Source organism: Microcebus murinus, chromosome 23 (assembly GCF_040939455.1).
Source record: "Microcebus murinus isolate Inina chromosome 23, M.murinus_Inina_mat1.0, whole genome shotgun sequence".
Lineage (NCBI taxonomy): Eukaryota > Metazoa > Chordata > Mammalia > Primates > Cheirogaleidae > Microcebus > Microcebus murinus.
In genome coordinates, this window is record NC_134126.1 from 31335460 (window position 1) to 31355655 (window position 20196).

The following is a 20196-nucleotide window of genomic DNA, read 5'->3' on the forward strand; positions in this document are numbered from 1 at the left end:
TTGAGCAATCCGCCCGCCTCGGCCTCCCAAGAGCTAGGATTACAGGCGTGAGCCCCAGCGCCCGGCCGAGAAGTAACTCTTTAGATGGCGAGCATGGTACTGGCCACAGTGTAGCCATTCATAAACTTTTTTGTTCTTTTTAAATCAGTGACTCAACAAACCAAATTGATAATTCAACAATTTGTAAAATGATCTGCCAGGTTAAAAGTCTTTGGGAGTAAGGCCCTGGTGCACCTTGACTCCACTCTGCAGGTGCGGCCTGGCGAGCGGCATTGGCCTCCATGACGTTGGAGAGCTCGTTGATGATCAGCTTTAGGATCTTGACCAGCAAAGGAATGTTTGTCCAGCGCTCTGGGTCTGCGAAGGAAGGAAAAGGCTTCGAGTCAGACTGTCACTGGGCTCACTTCCAGCAGTGTCCCTGTACCCCTGTAATGTCACTCATCAGACTTCGCCAACCTTCAGGCTTTCCACCGCCCCTGACTACACCCAGCCACCACAGAATGATTTAAAGCTAGATAACTTTATTATGCTTGCTGTTGTAACAGTTCAGAAATTGGGAGAGTTAAGAGGGTTCAGGGATTGGAACACATAGGTTCTTGTCAGTAATGAAGCTCTGAAACCAAGTAACTGTGCACAGAGCATAGTACTCCAGTCCCCACGACTTGCAGTTAGAGAGAGCACACAAGTGATAATAAACCTATAAAGACAGCAGCTCTGTACTCACTACCTGCAAATCATTGGAGACACAGGCTAAAAGGTAACTCGATAAAAAAGCAAGCTGAGTATCTGTGTCAAAACCTCAGGATGAAGCTGTAAGCTGGGGATCCTTGCTACTTGAGATGAGTTTTGTCAATTTTCAACAACAGGAAGGAACTATATGTTCTGATCCATTGTTTACCTATAGTTTTCTGCTGCTTCTTTTTTTTTTTTCTGAGACAGAGTCTCACTTTGTTGCCCAGGCTAGAGTGAGTGCCCTGGCGTCAGCCTAGCTCACACCAACCTCAAACTCCTGGGCTCAAGCGCTCCTCCTGCCTCAGCCTCCCGAGTAGCTGGGACTATAGGCGTGTGCCACCATGCCCGGCTAATTTTTTCTATATATATTAGCTGGCCAATTAATTTCTTTCTATTTATAGTAGAGACAGGGTCTTGCTCTTGCTCAGGCTGGTTTCGAATTCCTGACCTCAAGCAATCCACCTGCCTTGGCCTCCCAGAGTGCTAGGATTACAGGCGTGAGCCACCGGCGCCCGGCCTCTGCTGCTTCTTTATCAAACTCATTGCTAATAAGCGTTTTAAAAATACAGATTACATCCTTGACTGACTTGCTGTGGAAAAAAGAAAAAAGAAACAAAAAAAAGAAAAATAATTTAAAAAAAAATACGGATCACAGTGCATCCCTGCCCTCCACCCAGGTATCCTGAGCCCCTCGTTATGGGGAGAGGATTGGAGGGATGGAGCATCACTCACTTTTGGCCGACTTAGAGCGGGTGCGGATGCCCTCATCCACGCTGTAGATTTCCTCTCCCTTCACACGGATATCCTGCAGCCGTTTGTCGTCTGCATTGATGCCATGCTGGAGCAGTTTACATAGTGCCACAGAGCTGGCAAGGAAGAGCCAATAAAAGGTCAGTCAGCCACCATCTAGAGTTCACACCAAGGAGACAAGCAATTATGTCCTAAGACATAATTGTCTTTGATGGTGGAAATTCTGTTCACATCTAATTAGAAGAGATAAGAGAGTTTAGCTGAAAATGCAATTCAGAGTTCACGAGATGGTCAAATGAGATCTGTTCTTGAACAAAGCTAGAACGGGCAAGCATCACAATGGCTACTGACACTGTAAGGTGCAATGGGGTGATGAGAATCAGTGGCATACAAGTTCAGGATAGAAGTTAGAAAGCCAGGGTTAAAAGGCTTGGGTTTATAAAGGAAAATAAGCCACTAGCAGTATTTAGCTGAGCAAAGTCTGTGGCAGACAGGGATCTCTAGCGAGAGATCAGAAATATATGGTCTACCTAGGGTGACTGTCTTTTGGGGACTTCAGGATGGCAGCTACAGGTTGGCAATAAATAAAGGTGGGAAAAAGAGAACACAAGGTACAGTTTGATATAACAACAAAAATCAGTGCAACAAGTCAGGGAAAGAAGAGACATGAGTAGCGGCATAAGGCCCAGAGATGGGGCCTACCTAACTTTGCCTTCATACTGCCCGTAGAACAGATGCTGTCGGCTTGTCCACTCCGCCATCACAAACTCCAGGGCAGGTTTGCCAGTAGGTCCCGGGAGGCTACACAGGAACTCCAAGAGAGGTTCCAGCTGAGTGTGCACCAGATGGGCGAACACCATGATCAGAGACTAGGAGAGAATGAGAAAGATGTCTGCTTCAGGGAAATAAACTTCAGAGACAGAGGAGAGGAAAGGAGAGGGAATGGGCTGCTCAGTCAAGAAACAGAGTCTATGCACTGAAAGTACCATCCACAGTACAAGAAAAGAGATTTCCTTATCCATGCTTCTTGGGCCAGAACAGATCCAAATTTACTTAATGGTTCCACAAGGATAGCAAGAGAGAGGGTAGAACTCAGGGCCAACATACCAGTTCCCATCTCAATCAGCCAGGAGGTAGGAGAGCCAGGTCCCCGTGGTCCTCTTACCTGCATGACACTGAGCGTCTCTGCCTGCTGCATCTTACTGAGGATGGCACGAAGAATCTGGTCTAGATTCTCCCCCAGCTCCCGCCCTGCCTTGGAGATGAGGGTGGACACGAGGCGACCCACAAAGGCTGCAGTGAACTCAGAGGTGCGGGGGTCCAGGAGCTGGCTCACCACTTGCATCACGTACCACAGCCCGTTGTGGCCCTGCTCATCATGCCACTGGGCTACCTGCTCCAGAGTCACTGACACATAGGCCCGCAAGCACTCTCCACCGTTCTGGGGAGACAGGGGTGGCACGCAAGATTAGCAACTCGGGGGCAGATATCAGGAAATTCTCAGTCTGTATGGCCAAATGTTCTCAGAGGTCTAAACCTCATGAGGGTGGTAAGCCTATAGGGTTTGTGGTGGGCTCATGCTACTGGAGTCAAGAATTTACTGTTACAGGCAGGGCGAGGTAGTTCATGCCTGTAATCCTAGCACTCTGGGAGGCCAAGGTGGGCGGATTGCTCAAGGTCAGGAGTTCAAAACCAGCCTGAGCAAGAGCGAGACCCCGTCTCTACTAAAAATAGGAAGAAATTCATTGGCCAACTAAAAATACATAGAAAAAATTAGCGGGGCATGGTGGCGCATGCCTGTAGTCCCAGCTACTTGGGAGGCTGAGGCAGAAGGATTGTTTGAGCCCAGGATTTTAAGGTTGCTGTGAGCTAGGCTGATGCCACGGCACTCTAGCCCAGGCAACAGAGTGAGACTTTGTCTCAAAAACAAACAAAAAAAACCAAACAAAAAAGAATTTACTGTTACAGATATAGGTAAGTACCATGACTCAGTCAGCTATCTCAAAAATGCATATTTCTTTCTTTTTTTTTTAGACAGAGTCTCACTTTGTTGCCCAGGCTAGAGTGAGTGCCATGGCGTCAGCCTAGCTCACAGCAACCTCAAACTCCTGGGCTCGAGTGATCCTCCTGCCTCAGCCTCCCGAGTAGCTGGGACTACAGGCATGCACCTCCATGCCCGGCTAATTTTTTCTATGTATATTAGTTGGCCAATTAATTTCTTTTTTATTTATAGTAGATGAGGTCTCGCTCTTGCTCAGGCTGGTTTCGAACTTCTGACCTTGAGCGATCCGCCCACCTCGGCCTCCCAGAATGCTAGGATTACAGGCGTGAGCCACCGTGCCCGGCCAAAAATGCATATTTCTGATAACAGGGGTCAATGGCTGAGCAAAGTAAGTTTTAACCATAAGCATCTATTTCTATTACTAGAAAAATATATCTATGATGTAGCAATAATTGGGGTTACGTAGGTCTTTATGGGAATAAAGGCAGACCTTACACACACTACTCTTTGCCTAGGGATTTCTAAGCTGATCAATATCCACTGGCAAGTTCTAATAACGCTTACAATCAATTGCAGTAGTAAACACCTGAAAAAAATAACCAACTCATCTAAGAAACCAACTCATCTAAGAAACAGAAAGAGGAAAAATACTCCCTTCTCCAGAGGTCTATCACTTTGCTGACTTTATTAATAGAAATATGCAGAAAGACTTTCTTATGATCCTAAATCTAGATATTTGTAACCTCTTCCACAGTAGCAATACCCAGATACTATCCACGGGCAGGATGCCCAGTACACTCTTAAAGATTATAACCCAGCCCAAAGCATAGGATGCTCGGCTTTTGCATTCCTGAGTCCTCTGGGTAAATGCAAAGTTGAGAGACTTATTTCGTAAGAATAAAGCTATGTCAGGTTTCTCAGCCTACTATAAACCCATGGCTATGTTCCCTCTTCTAGTTTCCACATCTCAGATACCTGCATGGTGGCGTTGTCATCTGTGTGAAGCGTACACTGTGCCACTGCAGGGAAAGCTTGGCAGATGAGGAGCTGGGAAAGGGGAGGCTTTGTATTCCGTACTACTGTGGTCAGGATATCAATGGCTGTCTGAAAGAGAGAAGAAAGAGAAGAGTCAAAATTGCCTTTGGCACAGGAGGTGCCCAACAACCAAGATTCTCACTGAGTGGATACAACACAGCAACCCAGATAAAGCTCATTAATGAAAGGCAAGTTTCTGAAAGAAAAGGAACACATAGTAGATAGCAGACAGTGCTCTACGCCTTATTACTTGATTAGCCGTAGGGGTGGGTGGAACATGGTAGTGGATTGGACAGCCAGGTAACATACTCAGTGGTGCTGTGTAATGGGGGTACCTCTGGAATAAGAAGAGCCACCCACTTTCCTGAAGTCTCAGAGAATCACCCACTGTCTCCGTGGGCAGAGTAGCCCAGCAGAATTACCCCATGAATTTCTAATGTTACTGGGTTCTTATCAGTTAGGTGGGATCTGTGGGTGGCACTTGCAGATTTCTACCTCTCTCTCTCTCATACACACACACATATATAGAGAGGCTGCGTGGCTACTTACTGCACAGAGTCCTGCAGGGATCTTGTCTGCTGGGGCCTGCATTATGCTGACCAGCGTGGGAATCAGCCTCATTTGCATGGGGCCCTGACAGGCTTCTATCTGGGACAGCTCCTTGAAGATGTCTTGAGCCAGAGAGGCAACGACAGGATCTGCAGTGGATAAGGTAACACAGAATCCCCCAGCCCTGTGGTCTGTATCTGTTTCTGGCTTAATGATACCTGTTGTTTGGCCCTAATCTAAGTTAACAACTTCTGCGATGATTGCATATCACATACCTGGGACCTAGTGGGGCCACATGAACCTGAAAGAACAGGAGAGATGCTAAATCTTCAAGAGGTACAGTATACATGGTTTCATTAAGGGAGGGACTAGTTCCTAATAGCTACTCTTAAAACAAACTTTGGCTTTTTCTGGAGTAAAATTTTAAAGTTTTATTCTTATGAAACCTGGATTAATTATGACACACAATGCTTAAAAAAAAAAGCCCAACCTAACTTTGTTAAGAAGACATGAAAGTTGTAAAAATTGCCAAAACACTGACTGCCCCAGATTCTCATGTGTCATGGAGAATCATACATGTTTCCTATGGGGTAGCCATGATAGACAAGAAGAGCTTCCATAACCACTTCTGGGGAAAAAGGTAAAACTTGCAAAAAGCAGAGCCTTATGAAAAAATGGAACTTTAGCTCAATCTGCTTTACTTATATAATAAAAATACCCTCCTCTATCTAGTATACAAAATGTACACAGCGTGCAATAAATTATATGTTAAAAAAGAACAATCACTGCAGTATCATTTTTTTTGGGGGGGGGGCGGTCTTCCAGTGAGGACCGGAAAACCTGCTAGACAAATTCTACAAGAGCTATGACACTTACAGCATCATTTGTAACAGAAAAAAATCAGTAGCCAGGTACACTGGCACATGGTCATAGTTCTCGCTATTGGGAGGCTGAGGTGGGAGGATCACTTGAGCCAGTTCAAAACTGCAGAGCACTATGATCGTGCCTGTTAATGGCTACTGCACTCTAACCTGGGCAACATAATGAGACCTTTGTTTTAAAGAAAAAAAATAAAGAGAAAAACCTTGGATGTTCATTAAACAGAATGGGTAAATAAATTATGATATAGCCATTTTATGGAACACTATGTGATGCCTGAAAAGAATGAGATATATTCAAGAATGCAATGTGGGAAGCTCTTTAGGATACATTTTTCAGTGAAAAAGCAAATCAAATAACATGTTTAATATGACATATTATATACATAATCCTTATCGCTATATATCTTTCTGAGCTTCAATATTGGAGTTTTCTCTTTAGAGACAAATATCCTTAATATTTTTTCTAGTAATAAGGTATTATATACATTCACTACAATAAAACTTAAAATGCAGAAAAGTAATTTAAAAAACCACCTGCAATTTTACCACCTGGAGATAACTATCCTTAATATTTTGATGTATTTTTTTCTGTTATTTTTTTCTACATATATTTTATACAAACATCCTTTTCTAAAATAAAACCCAAAACTTGGGATCATATTCCATAGACATTTTTGAAAATAGTCTTTTCTCTTATTATAATGCAAGCACTTTCCTATGGTTTTAAATACTCCTTTGAAGCTTGATTTTCAATGGCTATATAGTTTATTTTATGGATATAGTTAACTAATCTCTTTTTATTAGTTCCAAATTTTTGCTGCTATATAAAACATCTGATGAATACCTTTGTTCATAAACATTTGCATGTATCCTTCAGTATCTCTTTTTCTAAATTATAGTCCTATGCTTCTTCATTTAGGAAGTTTTTCTTCTAACTGCCAAATTTCCTCCTGTATTATCAAAATTCTGAATTATGCATTTTGCTTATCAGCGCTTTATTTACTAGTTTTTTCTCCCCAGTTCTTATTTGAGAGCAAATGTTACAGCACAGGTACTCTACGTTCTAACGCTGCTATAGTTTCAGCACAACTCTATTTTTTGCTAATTGAAAACTACATACTTTGCTTATGATGCTAAGACCATTAGACCAAGGAAAACTTTTACCTAAATTCACCAGCTAACCACCTTTTCTTTGGTGTCCCTTATAACACATCCTCCCTGGTGGCATACCATTACTGTACTTGAGGAAAATGGCGATGGTGAAGGGGCAGATTTTGCTTTCCATGCTTGCTGTGAATTCGGGGTCTACTGTACAAACGATGCATAGAGTCTCCATCACCAAGTTGAGGACTTCTGAGCTGAACTGGGCTGCTAGGTGAATTAAGCCATCAAGGATGCTGGGGAGAAAGGGCTGGAGCACGTGGGTACTCTCTGAGACTTTCAGTTGGTCACAATAACTAGAGAAAGGTAAATAAGTAAGAATTATTCAAAAGCAAATCCCTCAATTCCTGGTTTTTCCAATCATTCTCACGTGTTACAGCATTTACATGTGTAGCTTTATTCTGAAGGTAGGTTAGCATTTACATGTGTAGCTTTATTCTGAAGCTAATTCTGAAGGTAGGTTATGTCTTTACATATTTCTATGGCAGCGTATATCAGCACCACCATTTCTGCATTCTCTGATTTACTTCTGCTTTGATTTTTGCTATTTTCTTTAAAATTTCATACCTTTCTTCCCTGTTTGGCAAATCCTAGCCATATCATTGCATCCAAATTTTCAAGGTATTAAGTTAATTGCTTTGTGACTCCTAAGACAACTGCTTTAGTCACATTTCTAAGATTTTGAGATATATTAGCATTATTTTCTAAATAGAAATAGTGTCTACATCTTTTTCAACACACCTGTTACTTAATAGGAGACTACTTTTTAACCTCCATGTTATAAAAATTTTGTGTTTTTCTTGAGTCTTTTTGCATCCTAAAATGAGATCAATTTATATAAACATTCTATGCATACTTACAAAATTCATATACTATCTGTAGGGTTTAAAATTCTCTTTACATAGTTCTACTATATTTGCCTCTTATTCAATCAACAAATATTTACTGGGTGCTGCTTCCTATTTACTACGTCCAAGGAGATACAAGTTAAAAATATATTGTCAGGACGGGCACGGTGGCTCACGCCTGTAATCCTAGCACTCTGGGAGGCCAAGGCGGGCGGATTGCTCGAGGTCAGGAGTTTGAAACCAGCCTGAGCAAGAGTGAGACCCCGTCCTCTATTATAAATAGAAAGAAATTAATTGGCCAACTAATATATAGAGAAAAAATTAGCTGGGCATGGTGGCGCATGCCTGTAGTCCCAGCTACTCGGGAGGCTGAGGCAGCAGCGACTGCTTGAGCCCAGGAGTTTGAGGTTGCTGTGAGCTAGGCTGATGCCACGGCACTCACTCTAGCCTGGGCGACAAAGTGAGACTCTGTCTCAAAAAAAAAACAAACATTGTCTAAGTCTTTACTTTTGTTTATCTTTAAAAAGGCAGTAAATTTAAAGGCAATAAAATTATTTCTGTATGTTAAAAGTACGAAGTTAAAAGTACTGAAACAAGGCCCTCAGCAAGTACTCAATAAATGTTTTTTTTTTTTTTTTTGAGACAGAGTCTCACTTTGTTGCCCAGGCTAGAGTGAGTGCCGTGGCGTCAGCCTAGCTCACAGCAACCTCAAACTCCTGGGCTCGAGTGATCCTTCTGCCTCAGCCTCCCGGGTAGCTGGGACTACAGGCATGCGCCACCATGCCCGGCTAATTTTATATATATATATCAGTTGGCCAATTAATTTCTTTCTATTTATAGTAGAGACGGGGTCTCACTCTTGCTCAGGCTGGTTTCAAACTCCTGACCTTGAGCAATCCGCCCGCCTCGGCCTCCCAAGAGCTAGGATTACAGGCGTGAGCCACAGCGCCCGGCCAATAAATGGTTTTTTTTAACTGGTTTTGGTTTTTCTTAGAACCATATTAATTGTGTCAGCTGACAAAAGTCCACAGTAACCAGTAAAACCGTGGGCTTTGTTCTCAGGTTTATCCATAGACTTTTTTTTTTTTTAATTTTAAAAATTATTAAATTCTTGTCTATTTTATATTCTTTACTTTTTTCTTTTCTCTAACAAAATTAAGTGGGTCTGTGGAATATCTATAGACTTTTTGATATCTGGTCCATAACGTTTTCATTTTCAATACCACCTTGCTCTGACCTGACTTCTTCTGAAACCCTTACATGGCACCTGGTTTTGGTCAGCTCTCAACTCCTTAGACTAGGTTTTGGATCCATCCCTCTACCAGCACTCAGATGTCTCCAACCCTTCACCCTGTTTCCATCCTAAGGGCTTACATTTACTTTGTCCCTCTAATGAATTTGAAACTGCACAGTCTGGTAGATCACAGAGATTACATCATCTAACCAGAGCATGTTAGATCTTGTATGTCCTGCTAAGATGGTTCAGAATTTATTTTGGAAGCCAGTATTTTTTAAGCTTTTTAACAAATTATTCCTAATACCTAATCTCCTCCTCACCCTATCCCAAAGTCTTCAAGAAAAATTTATACCCCATTATATACCATATATATATATATATTTTTTTTTTTTTGAGACAGAGTCTCACTTTGTTGCCCAGGCTAGAGTGAGTGCTGTGGCGTCAGCCTAGCTCACAGCAACCTCAAACTCCTGGGCTCAAGCAATCCTCCTTCCTCAGCCTCCCAAGTAGCTTGGACTACAAGCATGCACCACCATGCCTGGCTAATTTTTTCTCTTTATATATTAGTTGGCCAATTAATTTCTTTCTATCTATAGTAGAGATGGGGTCTCGCTTTTGCTCAGGATGATTTCGAACTCTTCACATTGAGCAATCTGCCCGGTTCAGCCTCCCACATTGCTAGGATTACAGGTGTGAGCCACCGCACCCAGCCTATGCTATATATTATATATAACATGTGGCTTCATGTACCACCTGACATAATATGGCTTTCTTCTGAAGTGCCTGTATCTCAGGGTTTGCAGAACACAACTGGGAGCCATGAAGGGTTTTAACTAGAAGATCAATAATATATCAGTTTTCTATTTTACAGAGATCAACTCGACAGTTCAAATACTATGAATTGCAGTTAGGCTGGAGATAAATTAGGAAGCTACTGTAGTAATTCAGGCAAGAGAAGTTAAGAACATAATCTAGGGTAGTAGCAGTGGAAGAGAGGGAGGAAGAGATGAGAGGCTATGGAACTAAGATCTAAAGAGCAAAGATCTGGGATCTCCACCTTTATTAAAATAGGGAATAAAAGATATCTATCTTTAGGTTGAAGATCTACAGGTACCAGATTTCTAGCTTTACTAAAACAGGGAATACAGGTAGGGTAGGCTCAGAGGCAGTAAATAGTAAGCTCAGTAGTCAATGTGTCGATTTTCAGGTACTTATAAAATATCCATCCTAGTATGGATAGTTTGTAGTGGATACATTAATTTGGAGCTCAGGAGAAAGTCTGGCATAAATATGATTTGAGAAATGTAACATGAGTATATTTATATGCTAATCAATATCTTGTTTCAGAAATTATTTAATGCGGTTTGCAATGATACAGAAAATATGACATGGAGGAACAAAATAAAACTGGAGCAAAAGAAATAAGAAAAGCAAGTTTGTTTTGTTGACCATTAAAAGGTTGCTAGTGACGTTAGAAAGAAGAGTTCCAGTAATGTGATAAGGACATAAATCAGATTGCAATTGGCTAGACAACCAAACAGGAAATGACCGAATGGAGAATCTTGGCTGTCAAGAAAAGATAGATAGGATCTCTTCACAGGATAGTTCTTAACCTGGAATCCACACATAGAATTCAAGGGACCTAATGTTTGACACTATATATAAAATTTTGTAAACATGTACAAGTGTCTATTTCTCTAGGGTGCATATCCATAGCTATTGTGGGAGATCTGTTACACCTTTCAAGAAAATCAGTAAATCACTGCCCATGCAGTCCAAGAGATCTGAACATTAATGATTAAAAATAAAAGTTTTCTTCACATTTTTTCTTATTATAAAATATAAACTTGCTGTAAACAAACATTTTAAATATATAACACGGAATAAAAGTTCTCTATACTCTAATGCCCCCAGAGAGAATCAATACAGACAAGTGTGCTTGATAGGTCCTGCTGCCCATCTAAAACACCCTCAAAAATAATGGGTTTATTTTACCCAAAGTACTTTCACATTCATACCAAACTCTTCTCACAGCTTACAATCTTAAACATTTCTGAAAAATCATAACACAAAGTGGACAAATCTCTATCAACCACATATTCATAATCTTTTTAATTTATTATACTGGTTCTACCCCAGGGTCATTAATGTGCAGTTTCAAGTGAGATACATATAGGTTTTAATGGTTTTGTCCTCATTTAGTCGGACAATGCTTTTAATCTTATACTGACACTCATCATAGGGGACATTTCTTTTTAAACCTCAAGAAATAATTAATGCTTCAAAAGAGTCTTCATTTTTTTGGGGAAAAAAGATACATAATAATGCACATAAATGAAATCAAATTTCACAAAAGTCAGAAGCTATATACGCAGTGACCATTGGCCTGTACCCAGAAAAACCCTTAAAATACAATTCACGCATTAACCAGGTTAGGGCTCTCTTTTATTACACATTTTGAGTGACCTTAGAGCTTTCTGAAAAGTTATACTTAGTTTATCTCTTTAGAAGATGCGGCCGGGCGCGGTGGCTCATGCCTACAATCCTAGCATTCTGGGAGGGCGAGGTGGGAGGATCACTCAAGGTCAGGAGTCCGAAACCAGCCTGAGCAAGAGTGAGACCCCATCTCTACTAAAAATAGAAAGAAATTAACTGGCCAACTAAAAACATATAGGAAAAATTAGCCGGGCATGGTGGCGCATGCCTGTAGTTCCAACTACTCGGGAGGCTGAGGCAGGAGGATCGTTTGAGCCCAGGAATTTGAGGTTGCTGTGAGCTAGGCTGATGCCACAGCACTCTAGCCTGGGCAGCAGAGTGAGACTCTGTCTCAAAAAAAAAAAAAAAAAAAAAGATGGTTAATTAAATAATTAAAGAATTAATTAATTAAATAATAATTAAAAGAATACTTTTAATTATTTCAGATACTTTTTCTGCTTCACCTAGATTATAGCACAAAAAGATGAGCCTCTGTTCATAGTTATAAGATTAAGCATTTAATTAGCAAATACAAATAGGCAGTTCCTCAGTGCTTTCTAAAGACATATATAAAGACACAGAATCTCAAAATGTACCTCTCTGCCTCAAAATATCAGTAGAAAATGAATTTGGTGTTAGTAATTTTTAGGATTCAATTGAGATGCTTAAGTTTGGACCTTAAAATATTCCTTAAAACAATGCTCCCCGAGGTCTGGGTAGGAATATAAATGACTATTGATCCACCAGTACATTAGCTTGTGAAAAAGAGAGATAAAATTGGGGGGAAAAAAAGCAGTGTTTCTAGGCCACATTATCTCAAATTTGGTTTCTAATACAGACACAATCAACCAATAAAATCCTACGCATTCATCAATTGTGCAATCCTATGCAAGTTATTTATCTCTCAAAGTCTCAGGTTCTTCACCTTTGAAAGAAAGGGAGTTGACCTAGATGGTTTCAGAGCTGGAGTGAATTTAAAGGGAATGAGGAGGAAAAGGTAACAGGGTATTTTCTGGATGTGTAAATGCCATGTCTCTAGTATGGTTTCTTTCCCTGTCCTTCCAACATTCACCCTGAAGGAGATTTTCAGCAGGAATTTCCAAGTAACATAATATACCAAACAACTGTGATTTGGGATATCTCTTAAAATAATTCTTATCACCCTAGGGGAGCATACTTACCCCCAGATGGCTCTCACAGCAGAAATTCGAACTGATGGGGGCTGTGTCTCATGAAGACCACTAACTGTTGCCTGCAGGAACTGCTGGATCAGTTCAGGGGACATAGCAACAGTGAACCGACTGGCAGCCCAAAGTGCCCGACCCAAGAGGAAAGGAGACACTGGGAGAAAGACAGAGCAATTAGGGCTGGACAATGAAAGTTCCTGTTACTTGCGCTTTCTTCCTACCACCACCGTTCCTCGACTTCACAAGTAACTAGATGCTACATAACATGTACAACTTATTTGAGAGAAAAATCATGACCTTGTAAGGTAAAAGCAAATGTGTGCCCTGTGGTACACAATCAATTTCCCAGTTTCAGGCCGGGAGTGGTGGCTCACGCTTGTAATCCTAGCACTCTGGGAGGCCGAGGCGGGCGGATTGCTCAAGGTCAGGAGTTCAAAACCAGCCTGAGCGAGACCCCGTTTCTACTATAAAAATAGAAAGAAATTAATTGGCCAACTAATATATATATATATATATAAAAATTAGCCGGGCATGGTGGCTCGTGACTGTAGTCCCAGCTACTTGGGAGGCTGAGGCAGCAGGATTGCTTGAGCCCGGGAGTTTGAGGTTGCTGTAAGCTAGGCTGACTAACGGCACTCACTCTAGCCTGGGCAACAAAGCGAGACTCTGTCTCAAAAAAAAAAAAAAAAATTTCCCAGTTTCACTTTTCACTATTTCACCAAGCAGATCTTGAATATTCTTAGACTAAAAAGACTTTACCAGCTCAGTTCCCACCTCCAGCTCTCATTATTCCTTACTTGCACTACTAATCAGTCTTCTAAATGCCTTCTCCACTGCCAGTTTCTTCCTACTTTTGGACCACTATTAGAACATTACAAATTACAGCTCTGATCACGTCATCTTTCTACTTAAAATCTGTCAATAAACTCCATAGTCCACCAAATAAAGAGCACCTTCGTCAACACGGTATTCACAGCTCCCTAAGATCAGTGATTCTAGCATTACCTATGATTTCCTTTTATGGTTTCTAAACTGAACCACATATCCTGCATATGATAAATGCAGAATTAAACAGGATATTCCCAAAGGATCTGAGCTCTGGATATACTATCCTTATAATTTTGTGATTCAGAGAATGGAAGTGATGGAGTGAGATAGCTTATAACAGATTACCTATTTAGAGTCACAGGGCAGACTGCTTCCGAGTGACGTGAACTATGCCTAGGGCTACCCTATGAAGGAGAGGCAAGTGAATGGACTGGGAATGGAACACATAATACCAAATGTCCGGTGATTTAACTACTGAGAAAGGAAGCAAAGACAGTATTTTGGAATGGGGATCTGGCTTTAAGGATGAGAACAGGCATGGCATGAGCAGAGGCAAGTAGCAGAAAATGTCCTGTAGACAGCCAGCAATGATTCTTAGCTACTGCTCTGCGTCGCTAGAGAAATCAGTCTAATAGTAAAGGCCGCTTTCTTCTTAAGGCAAGCAGCTAATACAAATATGAGAATGGAATATTTAAATTACTTAAATAATGGCCAGAAATAAAGTTTGAGAACAATTACAGGAAACAAATAGGAAGAATGAGACTAACACAGAATGACTGAGAACACTCTGGACTTATAAATGAGAACAGAACTCGACAGAATTCTCAAGGTACAGCAAGCAGATTTGCATTCTAATACAATACCAAAAACAACCACGAATGGGAATGCTGATTTTGGGGAAACATGAACATCACGGAAGAATTATGAACTAGTCTCTTGGTAGGTAAAGCTTGAGTCAAGGTCTTTGGGCTGTTTTAGAGGTTCAGGTAAGTTCAAGCTCTAGGTTACATAGAATTTTCACCCAAAGAACATAAGAATACCTGCCATACCTGTCTAAGTGAACAATATAAATGAGTCGATGACGAGTCTAGTCTAAAGAACTTCCAGAATCCTGGCATATGCTGAAACATACCTGAGAGGTTGAGGTCTGCAAGAATGACATTGGTTAGGAACCCATGCATGTCAAAGTGAATCCTGCCATTTTTCACACTGTCAGTGATGATGGCCTTCACGGAGCCCAGGGCAAGCATGCATGCCTCATGGATCTTCCACCTATGAAAAGATACCACCGCCTGGTCAAACAAACTATGTTGCTAAAAAAGATAAGCATTTAAGGGAAGAAGATTCAGAAAAGAGCATTCCGACACAATCTGTCCCAAAGGGGCTATTTACCTGCCCTTCCAATTTAAACCTATAGCTGAAAACTGAGTGAAATTTAATAGATTTTTCAGTCAGGTGTAGTGGCTCATGCCTGTAATCCCACAACTATGGGAGGCTGAGGCAAGAGGATTGCTTGAGGCCAGGAGGTTGAGACCAGCCTAGGCAACACAGTGAGACCCCATCTCTACCCAAAAAGACCAACCCCCCCCCCCGCAAAAACCAAGAAATAGATTTTTCTATGAAAAACATAAGTCCTTCCTTTCAAGCTTTTTAAAAAAGGAGTAAAGCAAAAGCATCTTAATCAATTCTTTTAAGATGGGGAAGAATTGCTTTAGAACAGATGATTCAAAGCAAGGATTTGTTTGCCTCAGATGTGATGTCCAAAACATGTCCAAAGTTAAGCCTATGCTATTCACTCTTACCAGTGCTCAGTGCCACTGTTTTTGGTTTGCTCAGCTTCTTGTAAATGCCGAGTGGCTGCTGCAGCCAGGGCTGCTGCGCTCTCGTTCTGGAAATCTGTGGCCACAGCCTATGGAAGAGGGGAGAAAAGTTAATAAATCTATTTGTGCGGCCAGGCGCGGTGGCTGACACCTATAATTCTAGCACTCTGGGAGGCCAAGGTGGGCAGGTAGCTCGAGGTTAGGAGTTTGAAACCAGCCTGAGCAAGAGTGAGACCCTGTCTCTACTATAGATAGAAAGAAATTAATTGGCCAACTAATATATATACAAAAAATGAGCCGGGCATGGTGGCGCATGCCTGTAGTCCCAGCTACTCGGGAGGCTGAGGCAGGAGGATCGCTTGAGCCCAGGAGTGTGAGGTTGCTGTGAGCTAGGCTAATGCCACGGCACTCACTCTAGCCTGGGCAACAAGGCGAGATTCTCTCTAAAAAAAAAAAAAATCTATTTGTGCACATTAAATGCATTTTAATTGCAAACTGCTTTAGTAAGGATACTTAGAAGTGAATGGTTCTAACTCTTTCACATACACATGCTAAACCGTGATTAGGTGTATTAAAAATGTTACACCATTAGTTTAGGGACTCTAATGAAATTAGAGTAGTTTCTATATTTCTGCAGTGCCTGGGTACTGTAAGGTTAACCAGTTTGCTCTCTTTGGCTATATTCAGCAGAGTATATGTGAGCAATGATAGATTCAGCTTTGGATGACAATGGACCAAGTATTTATTCTTAGAGCCTGATCATAGAAAAATAAGGATAATCTACTATACTTGAAATCTAGTATAATCTTTCATAGGTCCTTAGAAATATTAAATGATAATGAGAAGTGATTCAGCAACCTGGGAGGAGAACAAACCTCCTACCCAACAGGAAGCAAGTGACAACAACTTCATAATATTTTAGCCTGGAGATAACTCTATGCTTTAGTCAGAAGAGCTAAAGAAAATAGAAACTGGTGTTTAGATGTTTATCTCTCAGCAATCTATTTTTTAAAAAAATTTTTCCAACCCCTATTTGTGCTATAGATTCTTACTAAAGAGTGGATTAAACTGGAATGTTCCTGATTCAATTACCGTTATTCATTAGAACACTTTATCCTCCATACAACTCTTATATTTAATATTTACCTATAAGTCAGAACCAGTAGCAATGATTTTGAAATTTCTGCATTTCCAACTTCATTTGAGAGGCTCTCTTGCATCCTCAAAAGTTTTAGATTAAGCCACCCAACAACGCTACTGACCTTGGGTTAGACGTCTAGAAAGAAAATGCTCAAGCGACTGATTAGGATTATCTGGTTTAATCATCAAGGTAGCCCCCTCTTACCAGCAACAGGTCTTGGGCTGCAATTCTAACAGTATAGGAGAAAGTATCATCATCTTCATCTTCTACAAACTGTTGGGGGTTGGCTGTCCATACTTTAATCTGAAAAGATGACAAAGTTAGGTCTTTGCTTTGTGGGGCTGCCTATCTGATTCATATGTTCCCTCTTTTCATCAACAGAAACAGGAAGACTTTTAACCTTTTATCCAGAACAAAACTCTAGCCCCCAAAGTCTTTTCTTTTCGATATAAAGAAATAAATCCTTTATCAAGGTAGGTAGCAATGGCTATTGTTCTCTGACTCTATTTTAGAATTTGGCAGATTACCAGCTCTCTGCTGTCAACCAGCTGTTACTCTTTGATAGATCAATTTTCTGAATATATTAGGTCTGATGGGATAGTCACTGTGAAAATTATGCCAATTCTTGTGCTGTTTTATATGAGAGGCATTATCTTATTCTCGAATGTACTTTGCTGGTTTTAATGACCCACCAACGAGGCTAATGATCTGATCTATATTTCACTATTTATAGGGAAGGAATAAATTCTCCTAAATACCAGGGTCTTTGGTTAGGAAAAAAATCTCCTATAGAGATTTTTCTAATGGAAAAAGTGTTCTGAAAGTTTAATTACCTAATATAGGAGGTGATAAAACTCCAACACCCAGGGATTTGGCAATAATATAATGTCGCAGCTTTCCTAGAACTTCAAATGAAGTTATTCTCCTAGTGTCTACTTTTAGAAATAAAGTGTTCACTTGACCAAGGGATCACATTCATCAAATTGCATTTTCCAAATACAAGCTGATAACTATCTTCCAAATATTATTTACCTGCTCCTCAGTGATTTGCATGTATAAGATAATATAGTAAATCAATTCAGGCAAGGCTTTCTTAACAGTGCTTTTGAATTTGCTATTTTCTAGTAGAGCATGGACAAATTCAAAAATGCTAAAGACGAGATTTTCAAAGCCCAGGACTTCACCTACAGGAAATACACAAGAGAAGATATTAAAGAAAACAAAAAGAAAGCATGTATGCTGGAAATGAAGGACATTATTTTTATAAATTATTGAATATTTAAAGTGCTTGTTAATAATTATTCCCAAGGACTTGGTAGAGAGGGCTGAGGAATCAAAGAAAGGAACTTTGAGAACATTAAATACTCTTTGGTTTTTCAAGTGAAAGAATCAGAAATACCAATATATTTTCCAGTAAGTCTGAAAAATTTAAAGATAGTAAAACAGAAATGAAAGTATTATCTGGGACCCCAAAATTAAAGTGGACAAAATGCCAGAAGTAGGCTGAATTAAATGGCTTTTAAGGTATCTTCCAACTCAGAAGTTCTATGATTTATGAGATTTATGCAAACATCTATGAGGAACGGATTAGATTGTCAATTTTCATTTCCTCACATCTGATACACTGAAAAGAAACTTAATTAGAAAACTCACTTAAGAGCATGAAGTCTCTTAAGTTACTATTATTTTTCCTGTCTCTGGCTTCTTTTTCCTTTCCCAGATCCCTTTTCTCACTAACTGGTATTTCTGTAAAGGTCAGATAAACTGCATACCATCAGAATCCACAGGATCTTCCACTTCCTCTGTGTAATTTACTTCTGTCCTCACATAAGTATGATGAAGAGTAAAGAAACAGAATTGGGAGTCTGCTTTACATATATTCTACAAGGGAATATTATATATCCCAATACTAAGAGTAGACAATTAAAAAAAAAAAACCTGTTTAAAAGAGTGGAACCACGTGAAAAGCAAGACCCCATGCTAGATTCCCGACTACGGGTGGTAGTGGGTCCCTTAAGCTTCCAGGAAAGGATATAAAGCTGCACTTTCAGTGAGGGTGTTCCAGACAATAGGCAGAATCTGCTGCATGGAGGACACCATGTGCTTTGGGAAGTTTTTCACTAAGGCTGTCACTGCCTAAGAAGTTAAGAGAAAAAAATGCAGAGTTACAGTGATACCAGAAGAAATCGATGATTTCAGATCACCCCCTCAAACTCTAAATATCTCATTGGCAGTAAATGTTTACCTTTAAGACCTCCATCTTAAACCCACTGTCCGACGTGGGGCCATCTGGTATCTGGAGTGCCTGAACAAAGGCCTCTGTGAACTGCTGCACCACGGGAAAAATCAGGACTTTGGCTGCACCCTGATGACAGAAACTAAAGTCAATGCTGGGCAAACCTCTAATCCACAGATTAGAGGTTCAACACACATATCAAACACTGAGATTTCGGGCATCAAAAGCTATTATATAAGACCAACTTTTCATAACTGCTCCGTCAGTTTTTTAGCTAGCTTTGTTTCACGTGAGAGGGACATAAAAGAGTAGGAGAGTTCTGGGTGATGACTAGTATGAAAAGGATACAGGATAAGGTGTTTGATGAAATGAGATTCAAACAAAAGGAAATTAAGCTATCTACAAATCAAAAATTTAATCAGAAAGTTAAATCTATCCAGAATACTGGTAAGTGTGCTTTCTTGGTGCTAATATCATGAAATAAGTCACTGCTCTGCCTACAATAGAAGGCATTAATACAGACAAATAAGCATGAAGGCTGTTACTGCCCCCAAAACTCACTTACCTTTTCCAGCTCCTCCATGTTACAGATCATATGGGCACAAGTGGTAAAAATTTCCACAGCTCGGGAGCGGGTTCGAATACCATACACCTGGGAAAAAGATTACAGCATAGCCATGGGATTGGAGTGTGCATGTATGTGTGTATCTGTGATTAGAATTATGACTAATCAATCCTCACACAAGATTGGATTCCCTAGAGAGATGAGAAATGTAATTCATTTATGTCCAGGAGACGGACTTTTATAATTCAGAGAATGGAAGGCAGCAGGATCATAATGTTAGAACTTATTGCAATCAGCCTTATATATTATGTCTCTGTGGGCTGATTTGATTAAAAATATACCAATGTATTTCTTTTAAAATATAGACCACTGGTTGGGGGGAAGGCGGAACAGGGAGGTTAAAACATTATCCATAAGGTATTTACAACTCATTGTGAATGAGTCATCATTCATATACACATTAACCAAATACACAGACACTATATTAACGATCTATTATGTGCAATGTAGTGATAGATTACTTCTAATTATTTAGGTGAAGTTGGCCGGGTGTGGTGGCTCACATCTGTAATCCTAGAACTCTGGGAGGCCGAGGTAGGAGGATTGCTTGAGCTAGGGAGTTCAAGACCAGCCTGAGCAAGAGCAAGACCCGTCTCTACTAAAAATAGAAAAATCAGCTGGGCATCATGGCATGTGCCTCTAGTCCCAGATACTTGGGAGGCTGAGGCAGGTGAATCACTTGAGTCCAC

At 40.5% G+C, this 20196-nt stretch overlaps 1 protein-coding gene and 1 non-coding gene across 5 annotated transcripts in view; both read right to left on the reverse strand.

Moving 5' to 3' along the window:
* Positions 1-20196, reverse strand: part of IPO9 (importin 9) — a 42610-nt gene that overhangs the window by 2454 nt on the left and 19960 nt on the right. For all 4 annotated transcript variants that reach the window (XM_012744427.3, XM_012744426.3, XM_020284365.2 and 1 more), the window contains exons 6-21: positions 19448-19534; positions 18892-19011; positions 18682-18782; positions 18419-18477; positions 17679-17830; positions 16851-16949; positions 15488-15594; positions 14818-14957; positions 12852-13011; positions 7180-7406; positions 5069-5217; positions 4460-4588; positions 2648-2923; positions 2185-2351; positions 1465-1598; positions 235-357 (exon numbers count right to left, since the gene is read on the reverse strand). In XM_012744427.3, coding sequence (XP_012599881.1) covers positions 235-357; positions 1465-1598; positions 2185-2351; positions 2648-2923; positions 4460-4588; positions 5069-5217; positions 7180-7406; positions 12852-13011; positions 14818-14957; positions 15488-15594; positions 16851-16949; positions 17679-17830; positions 18419-18477; positions 18682-18782; positions 18892-19011; positions 19448-19534 — 2230 coding nt within the window. The remainder of the gene's footprint in view (positions 1-234; positions 358-1464; positions 1599-2184; positions 2352-2647; positions 2924-4459; positions 4589-5068; positions 5218-7179; positions 7407-12851; positions 13012-14817; positions 14958-15487; positions 15595-16850; positions 16950-17678; positions 17831-18418; positions 18478-18681; positions 18783-18891; positions 19012-19447; positions 19535-20196) is intronic.
* On the reverse strand, positions 5881-5942 carry LOC142864025 (U7 small nuclear RNA). The gene has a single exon (XR_012914622.1). It is a non-coding gene; the product is annotated as a U7 small nuclear RNA (small nuclear RNA).